General features: G+C 35.7%; 1 protein-coding gene across 2 annotated transcripts in view; it reads right to left on the bottom strand.

The window, feature by feature from the left end:
- gpc6a (glypican 6a) overlaps positions 1-14,283 on the bottom strand; it is a 139,992-nt gene that overhangs the window by 5,695 nt on the left and 120,014 nt on the right. For both annotated transcript variants that reach the window (XM_026928953.3, XM_026928956.3), the window contains 2 exons: positions 5,447-5,577; positions 843-1,018 (listed from right to left, as the gene is read on the bottom strand). In XM_026928953.3, coding sequence (XP_026784754.3) covers positions 843-1,018; positions 5,447-5,577 — 307 coding nt within the window. The remainder of the gene's footprint in view (positions 1-842; positions 1,019-5,446; positions 5,578-14,283) is intronic.

Raw genomic sequence — 14,283 nt, 5'->3', positions numbered from 1 at the left:
ACCCACTTCATCTGTCCGGTTCACAGAACTGCTGATTAAAGTGCAGGAGTATTTTCCGCTCTTCCCTCATCGCCCACACAAGTACAAAAAGAAAACACATTCTGGGTCTTTAGATCGGCTCAAGATCAGAGGATTTTCTACCCAGAATCCTCCACTGACATTGCAATTAAGCTCACGTCGAAGTAGCAAAATTGTCTTTGCAAGTCTAAATTAGCGCTTGGACTGAAGGTGAATAAAATGTGCCTGGTGAAAATGTCAGCTCATTTGAATGTGAAAGCAGTAGGGATACAAAGAAAATTGCGGCAACTTCACAGCAAGTCCATCAAACTAGAGGATAGGAAAACATTACTCACACCAAACTTTGTCTTGAAATCCTCTGTGCTAAATTTTGAGCATTATACCATCCAGGCTAACATAAGATCCAGTTTTTTAGTAAACAACAACAAACTAGCGTTATGAAAAAAATCAAGCTGTCTAAGATCTAGGGTTAAACAGGCTAAAACATAAACAGTATTATATTAAGCAGGCTAAACCTACAATCTAGCATTGTGTGAAACAGGCTAATGCAGGAACTAGCATTATAGTAAACAAGGCTAACTCTCAAACTATTATTATAGTGAACATGCTAACCCTGGAACTAGCATTATAATAAACCTGCTATCCACGTAACTAGCATTGTAATATATCTGCTAAGACTATAAACAAAGGCTAACATGCAATGTATAATTTTTTTTGAACAGGCTAAAACAAACTAGCATTAGGTAAATATGCGAACATAAAAATCAGCACTAGCGTTAAGTACGCCATCTTTGTGATGCTGAAGGGAAAATAGTGCATATTACTGGAGTCCTGGAAGGAGATGTCGTTGCCGTTGTAGGCGCTGCGCAGTTTGTTGGTCATCACTCTCAGAGCCATGATCTGCTGGCGGATGAAGGTGTCTGGGCGAGTGATATCAATCTCCACCTCTGGATTACTCAGCTGATTGGTCAGGCCATCTTTCACAACCTCAGGGAAATACCTGCACATGACAGGAAATGACTTGATTTAACCCTTAAACACCAAAGAAGCATTTTGCTTAACCACTAAACACCTAGGAAAATACCCAAATATCACAGGAAACAACTTTACTTAACCCCGAAGCACTGAGGAAATATCTGCAGGACACCGAAAACATTGCGTTCAAATGTTACGTAACTCTTAAACCCTGGGGAATTACATACATGTCAGAGGAGACAACTTTCACTCCTAAACACCTGGGAGAATACCTAAATATCACAGGAAACAACTTTACTTAACCCTAAACGCCGACGAAATACCTATTCATGACAGGAGTAATTTAGTTCACCCCTAAACAGCAAGGAAATAACTGTACATGACAGGAAACAACTTCACTTAACCCTAAACAATAAGGAAATACCTGTTCATGACAAGAGTAATTTTACTTAACCCCTAAGCACCACGGAAATACCTGCACATGACAGGAAACAACTTCACTTAACCCCTAGAGACTAAGGAAATACCTGAGGATCACAGGAAACAATTTTACTTATCCTCTAAACTGTGGGAAAATACAAACACACAAGAAATGACTTTACTTAACTCCTAAGCAGCAAGAAAATAGCTGCACATGATAGGAAACAACTTTACTTAACCCCTAAACAATGGAGAAATACCTGCACATGACAGGAATTAACATTAATTAACCTCTAAACACCAAGGAAACACTTGCAAAAGACAGGAAACAACTGTACTTAACACTTCAACACTGTAGAAATGACTTTACTTAACCCCTAAACACCCCGAAAACAAATGCACATGAGAGGAAACAACTGTACTTAACCCCTGAACACTGAAGAAATACCTGTACATGAAAGAAAACAACTTTATGTAACCCCTAAACACCACGAAAATACCCACACATGATAGGAAACAACTTTAATTAACCCCTAAATACCAAGGAAACACCTGCAAAAGACAGAAAACAACTTTACTTAACCCCTATACACCAAGGAAACAACTTTACTTAACCCCAAAACACCATGAAAACAGCTGCAAATGACAGGAAACAACTTTAATTAACCCCTAAACACCAAGGAAACACCTGCAAAAGACAGAAAACAACTTTACTTAACCCCTATACACCATGAAAACAGCTGCACATGACAGGAAACAACTTTACATAACCCCTAAACACCACGAAAATACCCACACATGATAGGAAACAACTTTAATTAACCCCTACAAACTGAGGAAATACCTGAACATCACAGGAAACAACTTCACTTAGCCCCTAAACATTTAACCCCTAAACCCAAAACCCCTAAAAATGAATCCCTAGCCCCTGAACTCTGATCTATTAATTCCTAAACACCCATAAGAACAAAGCGTGAAGCACACACGATTTAAAATATTTTGATCAGCACCTTTCCGCTAACCCCTAAACAGTTAGTCCATAACCACTTAATCCCTTCGGTGTAGGATTTTGGGGTTTGCGATGTATCCAGAGATGGTGAATAGCTGTTAGTGGCTTAACACTTAGCTACCATATGCCACTTGCACCAATGGCTATTTTAGTCAGTATACTGTTAATGTGGTGGTTTAAGATGGAACTCCAGATAGCAGCCCATTGTTATTGTAACCGGAGAAGGGACTTAGGGTAGTAGTGAACAAAATGAGGAATTTTGGCTCAATAATTTGCCATAATACAGTGGTTTGGGACGCAGCCACATGCAGTAGTGAATTGTCACAGTAATCAGGAACACTTCACTAAGGCTGCTAACTAAATGCTAACTTAGCTTGCTAATATTGTTTGCTAACTAGTATGTTCCAGATTTAGTACTACATGTACTATTTAGATGCACTATTTAGTGCATTTAGGTTTGGATTTGGGACACAGCCCATGGAAAGAATCAAGCATACATACACTATGTCAGTGTAGGGAATAAATGCGTGTCAGACATGAAGAATGCCTAACACACCCTGTTCAAACACACATACACACACACACACACACTTTAATCACACACAGGCATGTTGACATGTCTGTACACTGCCATTTGGCTCAGCGTTGATTCCTGTTGTGAAAGAGAGAGCGACAGATGAAACAGTTTGATTTCTATTTGCTCCATCTGGTGATGAGAGAACAAATGGAGAGATGCCAAGATTGTTGACTGATGGAAAGAGACAGATCATAGAAAGACAGGCTGGCAGTGTGATGGAAAAGAGAGAGAGAGAGAGAGAGAGAGAGAGAGAGGGGCAAAGGCAATTCAATTAAATTAAAAACAATTAAACCCTTAAGCAAAACCTTACTTTGCTCCGCTTGTTCCCAATAGCCATGTCAATAAAGGTTCATGGAATTTGAACTGAACTGAATAAAGAGAATCCATTCTAAAAAAAAAAGAAAACTAACCATCCTGAAACAGCTGTTTTTCTACTTCTTTATTACGGTCATAAAACTGCAGTATTGTTTGCAATAACAGTATCAATAAAGCTTTCTGGAATTGAACTGATATGAGAGACAATCACTACTTCATATCGTTATAGCCTAAATTGTTTAAACTTTATCAGTACTGTACTCGCTAGTTATGTCAATAAAGCTATGTGGAAAGAGAGCGAGACACAGGGACAGGGCGAGAGACATAGAGAGAAAGAAAGAAAGAAAGAAAGAGAGAGAGAGAGAGAGACAATTTGATCCGGTTCATTACGAACAGCTGATCGTCTTGAAATGTATTTTTTTTCTTTTTATTGAGTAATATTGTTTTCAAAAAAAAAAAAACATTCAGAGATTGAATTGAGATGGAGAAACTGAATGAGATAAAGAGCAAAATAGACAGTTCAGGTCAAAAGCTTGATTGTATTTACTTCTCTATACTTCGGTAATATTATTTCTGAGAGTTGTGCCAATAAAGTTATCTGAAATTGGATTGAAAGAGATAAAGAGATAAAGAGAGTCTTAGAGACAGTATCAAGGACAGAGACAGGTGATTTAGTGAAATAAAACTGGGACACTGCATAACACTTAGTGTGGCAGCTGCAGTATGGCTAGTTGTGCTAGCAGGCCATGCTAAGTGTAATTATAGTGTAGAATTAGCCATATTTAGGCTTTTACTATTCATTTACCAACACATCTGTGGTAAATGTTGATATTCCGGATGGTCCTGTTTCATTTCTCCTGTCACTGTGTCACTACCTTGTAAACTTCCTTTAAAAAAGAACTCTTTTGTGTTAGCTAGCTAAATTGTTACAGCTAGTTCATATCCCTTGATCCAACTCCTGCTGTGACGAGCTAGCTAATGCACCAACATACGTAAACTGTATTTTATAGTAATAGCTAGCTACCTAATTAGCTAAACATTCAACAGAAAGTTATGCTACATTCAGCCATGGGTTTACTAGAAGATTCCACATGAATGGACCACTCTTGGGGTAGAATTTTTTTTTTTTATCTCCGAGTCATGAGTCTTGATTTTTTTTCATTATTATGTAACCCAGTAAGTTGAGTTAGCCGTTATTGCTAAGTGTAATTAGGGACCAAGCACCACAAGTGCGTAGTCACCTATTGTAATCATTAGTGTTCTTCTTCTTATTATTATTATTCTTCTTTCTTGATATGTAAAATCATAACCATAATCTGATGCTTGCTTAGCTCCTTACTTTGTCTCTGTAGTGCTTGGCCCCGTAATTGCTGCTTGCAGCTATATTTACGATTTAATTTTAATATGGACTTTTTTCTCATTCGTTTACCAACACATCTGAGGGACATGTCAATATTGCATAGTCTCAAGTTCACGTTTTAAACGGTTAATATAAAAGACTTCATAGCTACGTGATAGCTAGCTAAAATGTTTTTCCCTGTTGCCTAGTTCTAATGACAACTTAGTTCCAGTTTCTTCTTGGCTATATTCCAAATGGCCATACTGCTAGACTAAGTAAAGGGACACCATCTCTTATACCTACTATTTAGTTAGCTAGCTAGCTAAAAATATAATACTGACAGTCAGCCACTGCCTGTGGCTGTGTCCCAAAACACCACACTACTACTACTACTACTATTACTATTACTATGTAAAAATGTATGTCCTCTATGCTAACTATAAGACCATGTGATCTGGTGTTATTTGGACCTATTTATTATAGTACTGAGGTGGTTTGGGATGCAGCCCCAACCTGACAGTAAACACACTCCATAGTTCACATTCAGAACATGATTCACCTCTCAGTGATTCTGAAGGGACCAAGGTGACCCAAATTCCATTCCAATGGAAAAGGAACTCTGCGCCCTACACCCTACACCCTACACCCTTCCCCTTGGCAAATCCATCACACAGACAAGAAACAGGACCTTTTTCCCTTTTCTTTTCTAGTGCAGGTTTACACACACACAGTCCATAGTTTAAAGTCGACAAGTCCTTCACGACGTGTGTGTGTGTGTGTGTGTGTATCTTGCCTTCCTTTAGTGTGACTGTTCCAGCACTGGTCACTGTTTGGTTCTATCACGTTTTCTTTAGAGCAGATCACATCAGGCAGTGATGTCCAGAACCTCTTCGCCTGCTTCAATTTCTCCTTAATGTCAATCACCTACAGACAGACAGGTAGAAAGACAGACAGTCAGACAGACAGATCTTAATCATGAAGATTCACATTTTTAGCATGTGTATCCATCCTAAATGCTAGAATTCCTGTCTAGGGTCTATGCTAACTGCAATTAGCCTATTAGCTAGCAAGTTCCACTACCTCTGATGTTCTCTTCTCTAGTGATTGTTATGTTTCATTCATGGACAAATCTTTCTTTTTGAATGAGTCACTAACATGAATGAATCGGTTGCAGCTAGCTCACTGGACTAAGACTGACTCCAGCATCAGTACATTAACAAATAACAGTAATATACTATTATCAATCATAGATTATATGTAGGGTAAGTTTATATATTTATCTGTTTTTTTTTTTTTTTTTTTTAGATATGAGTCAGTAAGTCCTTTCAGTTTGGATTGAGATTCATTCCTTTCACAATCAGCAGGTCAGAGTTTGAATTAGCTAACTAGCATTCAACGGGCCTTTGTTTGAACGAGCGAATCTTTCCGTCGTGACTGAGATTCATGACTCTCTCATTCAGTAGGTCAGCATGTGAATCAGTGAATCTTTCTGTCATGACTGAGATTCGTTCTTTTTGCACTCAGTGGGTCAGTGTTCAAATCAGCAAATCTTTTGGTCACAACTAAGATTCATTCCTCACATGTTCAGTGGGTTTGAATCAGTGAATCTTTTGGTCATGATGGAGAATCATTCCTTTCACATTCAGCAGGTCAGAGGATGAATCAGTGAATCTTTCAGTCATGACCATGATTCACTTCTCTCTCATTCAGCAGATCCGTGTTTAAATCGGTCATGACCAAGATTCACTCCACTCACGTTCACTGGATCAGTGTTTGAATCAGTGATTCTTTCTGTCATGACCAAGATTCGTTTCTCTCAAATATCAGACTGGGTGATATTCGTTCCTTTTACATTCAGTATCCATTTACATTCAGTATATTCACTTGAGGTCCATGTTAGAGTCAGATTCACTCTTCACTTGTTCAGTGGGTCAGAGTATGAATCAGCGAGTCTTTCAGTCATGACCAAGATTCGCTTCTCTTGCATTCAGGGAATCAGTGTTTGAATCAGTGATTCTTTCTGTCATGACCAAGATTTGCTTCACTTTGCATTCAGTGGATAAATCTCTGAATCAGTGACTCCTTTGGTCATCACATAGATTCATTCCTTTCGCACTCAGTGGGTCAGTGTTAGAATCAGTGAATCTTTCGATTGTGACTAGGAATCATTCCTTTCAGATTCAGCAGATCAGTGTTTGAATCACTGAATCATTCAGTCATGACTAAAAGATTCACTGCTTTGTCTTTCAGCAGGTGAGATGTCGAATCAATGAATCATTTGGTGGGTCAGTGTTTGAATCAGCAAATCTTTCAGAGTTTTGCGGACAGCTTTTCAAACCTGAGATAAAAAATCTAATGCTAATGCAAATTTTATGGGTTTTTTGGTTTCTAGGCATCAACATAAATCATTTTTAGATTTAACTAATGTTATTTTCCTTTTATGATTTAAAAAAAATATTGTAAAAGTCTGGGCAAATTAATTGAGCTGAAATCGGATCGAGATCAAGCGCCTCAGCAGCCTTTCTACGCTAAAAACATACTGTAACAGGTGTGTAACATTACGAATGGCGCGCACACACACACACACACATACAGGGCCACTAGGTGCTGCTACTCTTCTGAAAGAGATAGATGGGGAGAGAGACAGATGAAGAGAAAGACAGAGAGAGAGAGAGAGGGAGATGAGCGTCAGTGTGAATAAATAAACAAACTCATGTTTCAAACACATATTAAAATACAGACTCCAAATTAGAAGGGCACCAAGTGTGAGGGTCATCCAACACACACACACACACTGCACTAACAAGGATAAATTACATTGATGCTAGGTGTGTGTGTGTGTGTGTGTGTGTGTGTTTTTCCCTGGGGCCTCAAACCCACTGGCCACATCTAAAAATCTCTGCAACAAATGTGTTATTAGTGCAAGGTCACACACACACACACACACCTCCTTATTCTTATTTTATTTTCTTTAATATTCCTCATTTTACATAGATTTGTAATCATTTATACATGCCTGAGTCCTGCATATACACACCTATTCGTCTGTCTGTCGGTCTAGATAAAAGTCTTTCTGAATATATATCTGTCTGTCTGTCTGTATGTGTGTGTATATATATATATAATAAAACTGTCTGTCTGTCTGTCTATCTAACTGTCTGTCTGTTTGTCCACCTGTCTGTATATATATAAATATATAAACCATCTATCTATGTAGATATCTGTCTGTCTGAATATACATCTGTCTGTCTGTATATATATATATATATATATAAATATATATATATATATATATATATAATAAAACTGTCTGTCTGTTTGTCCACCTGTCTATATATATATATATATATATATATATATATATATATATATATATATATATATAAACCTTCTATCTATGTAGATATCTGTCTGTCTGAATATATATCTGTCTGTCTGTCTGTATGTATATATATATATATGTATATACTGTATATATGTAAAACTGTCTGTCTGTTTGTCTACCTGTCTGTATATATATATCTGTCTATGTAGATAACTGTCTGTCTGTCGTATGTGTATATATATATATATATATATATATATATATATATATATATATATATATATACTATATATTTATACAGACAGACAGTTATCTACATAGATAGACAGTTTTTATATATATTATATTATATAAATATATATATTTTATATATATATAAACCTTCTATCTATATATATGTATGTAGCTGTAATCTGTTTGTATAAATATATATATATATATATATATATATATATATATATATATATATATATATATATATATAAAACTGTCTGTCTGTCTACCTGTCTGTGTACATATATATATATATATATATATATATATATATATATATATATATATATATATATATATATATATATATATATAAAAACCTTCTATCTATGTATATAACTGTGTGTCCATGTTACAATAGATAACTGTTTGTATATCTATCTGTCTACATAGATAACTGTCACTCTGTTAGCATTATTATTATTATTATTATTATTATTATTATTATTATTATTCCCCTCTGAATTCCAGACTTCATGAGGAATTTTCCAGGTTGTTGTTTGTGAAACGTCCCACACTTCTTTCTGCATTACAGATTTCTTGTTAATTAAATTCTACGACACAACGTGAATCGTGGAGCCACCGCGCTGCGATGTGTTGATGATATTGGGAATATCTACACCTCTCCTAAAATGTTTCCCAAACCTCTATACTATTCCAGTTTTTTTTTATGTTTTTGTTCCAGTGCCAGAACACTGGTTTTCATCTCAGTACATAAACACTGCGAAGGTTTTTCTTCTCTTCGTGTTTTATGCACTGTGGCAGTTAACTAATGCTAAGGCATGGCCTTGAAATATTCGTTGAAGTTATACTGATATTTAATATATTACTATATCACTCTTCGTTAATGTAATGTGTGTTGCCATAGAAACGGAGAAGGCTGAAGAGATGAATGGCTCTGTCGTGTAATTATGATAATTCTGATACACGCTGAATGCACTGTAAACCATAAAGTGGCATTATAGCACTATAACACTAGTGCAGTCTGAGTTGACTGTTTTTTTTTTTTGCAAAAACTAGATTTTCTCTCTCAAACAGCTAAACTCTGTTTCGTAAATGTACTCAAACCTACATTAGATTTATTTATTTATTTTTTCTTTAACACCACACAGCTGAGTGTGAAAGTTAAAGGTCTTCAGACAAACACGAGATCAGGGGCTTTATTATCTGCAGGATCCTCGGGCAAGACCGGTAATCCGGTTCACTCACACTGTTTTAGATTACAGTGAAGTGTATCTGGCTAATTGTGAATTTACGCAGCGTGATACTGCAGTGTGTGTGTGTGTGTGTGTGTAGCACTGCAGGAAACGTTTCACACCAGTGCTCAGCGCATGAAAGCCTAGAAATACTTTATAGTTTTTTTGAAGACTCTAACATCTCTAAACACCGGCTGTGTCCAAATCAAACTTTAACGTCATCAAATGCTGCTTATTAAAAGTGATTAAGCTATAATCCCGTTATCTAATATTACACTAATTAGGTCCTAAGATAATATTCATCAAATAAGCTAATCACGTCTAAAGCTAGTATTAAGCTAATAAGGTCCTAAGCTGATATTAATGTGTTTTAAGCTAAACATGACCTAATAGTCCTGAACTCATAAATAAGCGCATTAGATGATATCAAGGTAATGAAGTCCTAAGCTAATATAATTGAAAATAATTTTAATCTAAAATTCCTTGAGCTATTATTAATGTAATAAATTAAATGAGGTGTATTAAAATGGAAGAAGATAATATTAAGCTAATAACTTTTTTTTTTGAAAGCCAGGATTAAGCTAATAAACCCTTAGGCTTATATTATGGTAATAATCAACTAATGATGTGTTCAGCTAATATTAGTCTAACAATATATTGAGCTGATAAGGTCTTTATGGCATAATAGTAAGTAAAAATATAAGTAAGAAAGTTTTATATATATATATATATATATATATATATATATATATTTATTAGATTATTCAACAAATGCATTGGTTTTTTAAAAATGAATGCTAAAGAAAGATCATTTCTTTTGGTAATGTTATTTTAAATTAGTAAAAGAAAGAAATGTAAACAATGTCTAGAAATTATTTGAATACTTTTGCTTGATTTTTTTTTTTTTTTAATAATTCTCTGAATTTGTTCTATGCAAATGAAAATAATTTATATAAATCATTTACTAATTTACCAATGGTTTATTTACTAATTTTGGCACTTCTGTCATACAATACAAATAAATAAAAAATAAAGTAAAAACTACAGATGCTCTGCTGTTCTCTGTTCATTACTTATTGAAGTAATTATGAATATTTTATTCAGGCATTAATATAAAACCCTTTGTATGAGTTGGTAGTGAAGGCATCAATAAAACATAGCATGTGAAGACATGTTTGGGGTTAAATTCAGTGATTATTCTTTAAACAGTGTAAAATATTAAAGGTGTGATCCCCCCACTGAGCAGGAACAGGTGATGAGTTACCGGCCGTTAGCCGTCTCTCATAACTGTCAGGGCGAAACAGCATCTCGGCTGCACCACAATAAATAAAATTCAATTTACGACTTTGCTGCCTTTGAAATTGTAGCCAGGACATTTACGGAGCAGCAATAGCGCGTCCCGGAATAGGGACATGACTTAGCACATCGCTAACCGGCCCGTAACGCCTGCCTGACATTTTTCTCCAAGTCAGACGCTCCTCACGTTGCACCGTCTCGCCATCTATTTTCACACGACGACACCTATGAACCGGGTGACACTCGTCTTTTCACTTCCAGTGATGAAACTTAAAACCTCTCTAACGTCGTTCCCTCTTTATCCATCTGTCTCTGAGGCTCTCTCGCACCCGGGTAAAGGCTTTAACCATGCTGAAGTGTGCAACACGTAGCTCAGGGACTTTCCCCATCAGCATTCAGTTTATACAGCAAGCAAGAAAGAAAGCAAGAAAGAAAGAAAGAAAGAAACTAACTAACTAACTAACTAACTAACTTAAATAAAGGCCAAAAGAAAGCAAAGAAAAAGGAAATGGATGGAAAAAAGAAAAACAGAAAAAAAAATTATAGGTAAGGATGCAGAGGTGAAAAACAAATGACAGAGGGAAAAGATGAACAAGAAAAAGGAATAATTAAATAAAAAGGATGAAATAAGGAAAGATAGATGGAAAAAGGAATAAAAGGATGGATTAAGAAAAAAGATAGAATGGGAATGACAAAAGGAAAAAACTAAAGGTGGAGAGGTGAGAGAGAAAGAAAGAAAGAAAGAAAGAAAAAGAAAAAGATAGGATAGGATAGGGAATGAAAAAAATAAAGGGAAGGATTGAGAGGTGAAAAACAACGGACAGGGAGAAAAAGATGGAAAAGTAATAACTAAAAACTAAAGAAGAAAGTAAGAACTAAAAAAGAAAAATATAAAAGAATTAAAGAAATAATAATAAATAAAAGAGGGTAAAGGAAGTAAGGAAAAATGAAAGGGAAATTGGATGGAGAAGAAAGATAGGGAATGAAAAAAGGAAAAAAGAGAAGATAAGCATGGACAGGTGAAAACAGGATGGAGGGACATGAGAGAGAAAGAAAGAAAGAAAGAAAGAAAGATAAAGAAAAGAAGGGGGAATGAAAAAAAAGAAACAGAAAAACAGAAGGCCAGAGGGAGAAAAAAGATGAAAAAGAAAAAGGAATAATCAAAGAAAAAGGAAAAATGAAAGAAAAAGAATTAAATGGATGGATGGAGAAAAAAGATAAGATGGAGATGCAAAAAAGGGAAAAAAATAAGAGTAACAATGGAGAGGTGAAAAGGCGAAGGATGGAGGGGGACAAACATGAAAAGGGAAAAGGAATAATTGAATAAATAATTGCAGAAAGATCACAGAATGAAAGAAAAATGACAGAAAAAACAATTAAAGGGAAAGAAAAAAGAAACGATACATAGTGAGGTGGAGATTTTTTTTTACTGAAATAAAGAAATATAGTAAGAAAAGAAATAAGGGATGGAAGGACAAAGGATGTAAAGATAAATAATTTAAAAAAAATAAAATGATGGATAGAAAGAATAAAAGAGAAAAGAAAGTTAGACAGAGGAAAAGTGGGTTTGCAAGCATTTGTAGCATTAGCGTTGTTAGCATTATGTACTGAGTAAAGCTGGATTGTGTTATAGTCATATAAAATTAGTGAATTTGTGTTTAACCCAATACAGGTCAGAAGACTAGTCACAATCATGATGACAATGTTATATGGACACTGAACTTAAGATAGCTTAAAATAGACTTTTTAAGACAATGTAAAGGAGCTGGGACAGTGGAAATGAGACAGAATTATCCAGAATATCAACATTTACCTCAGATGTGTTGTTAAATTGCTAAAAAAGACACTTAACAACTAATAATTCACTGTAATTACACTTAGCATCAAGTGCTAACAGAACGCCCACAGGATCCACCATATTGAGAATACTGAGTGAGCTGTCAGAAAGACACAGCTTTGTTTTTACCACAAAAAAAGCTGGTCATGTGGGAATTTATCTTACTTTTTTTTTTTTTTTCCACACAATGAAACCGAACTGTGCTCGAACGCAGCGAGAGAAAACATTAGCTGCTGTGTGATTAGCTGTGTTAGCTTTGCAGGAGGGAGTTTAGCTTTCGGCTTTGAAGGCAGCAATTGATTTATTATTCATGTGGAACAGAACGATCTCACACTGAGGGGTCAGAACCATACGTCCTGTGGTAACACACCCACGTAACACACTGTGCTTCTGCCTGAGAGCGAACCACACACACACACACACACACACACACAATGTGGCAGCATTAAAAGCATTATTTATTCACCTAATCTTACAATTATCCTATTTATTACTCATATTTCTTCCCACTTATTATTTTCTATCAGCATATCTTATAACTGATCCCATGTTGCTCTTTCAGACAAAGTAAAGTATAAAAAAAAAAAAAAAAACTCATTATCTCACAAAATGCATGTAGTTTGTGTTGTGTTTTGAAATGAAACACAGCACTCCTCTTCCTTTAGCACTCTGTGAGGCTAACTGGCTAACTAATTTAATTGAGAGATATCAGATCTGCTCTTATTACAGTGTGATGACGATAATGATTCAAACACGCACACACACACACACTTCATTAGCTTCCTCATTCATTCATCGCTCTGTGCGTTTATCTCACACTGCTCATTTATTAAACACAAGAGAAAGAATTTTGTAAGAGGAGAGAATTAAGAAAAAAGGAGGAAGATCAGAAGAGGGAGAAGAGAAAAAAAGAAAGGAATATGAAGAAGAGAACACTTGAGAAAAATATAGCTGCATGCAGCGATCTGCGGGGTCCAAGCACTCTTCACAAATATTGCCACCATTGAACAATAAATAAAGTTATATAGAACAGTAAAAAGATGGCAGCCATGTTTTTGAAGGAACCCAGTCATTATTAAAAATCCACTCACAGATTAGCGCAACAATGTAGTACACCAAATATTAGTTAGCTTGGAATTACATTTCCTGAGCAACAGCTACTTGAACTTAACTCCGCCCCTTATCGATAACCACCCTTCGACCACCCTTTCAGACCTTCTCAGAATCTGGTATTAAACATACCTTTCAAGTTTAGTGTGAATCCAGGCAACAAGTGCTAAACTAATCTCCACTAGCATTGTTTGGCATGTGGCGGCCATATTGTTTACAAATCTCACCATGACTTTGATAATTATTGAGGTTCGGGCACTGATGAGTAGTTTGACAAATAACATTCATACGACTATTATGCAAATGATATTATATTTGAGTGGGCGGAGCTAAATGGTCCAAATGGTATATTTTTATGGTTTCAGACAGGAGAAAAAAAAAGGATCAGGAGAAAAAAGAAATGTCACTGTCCATCTTATTTTACACGAGATACAATATGCTTGTTTTTATGAGCAAAAACATGAATAGTGTCCCCTTGTGGCCAATTTGAGTCAGGCTGGATCAGTTACTAGAGTGTCCCTAGAGCGAACTATCATTCAAGTTGCGTGACGATAGATCAATGTTAACCTTATCAGATACCTGCTGAAAGCTGA

Source organism: Pangasianodon hypophthalmus, chromosome 26 (genome assembly GCF_027358585.1).
Source record: "Pangasianodon hypophthalmus isolate fPanHyp1 chromosome 26, fPanHyp1.pri, whole genome shotgun sequence".
NCBI classification, from domain to species: domain Eukaryota; kingdom Metazoa; phylum Chordata; class Actinopteri; order Siluriformes; family Pangasiidae; genus Pangasianodon; species Pangasianodon hypophthalmus.
This window is presented reverse-complemented; position numbering and strand designations above follow the sequence as displayed.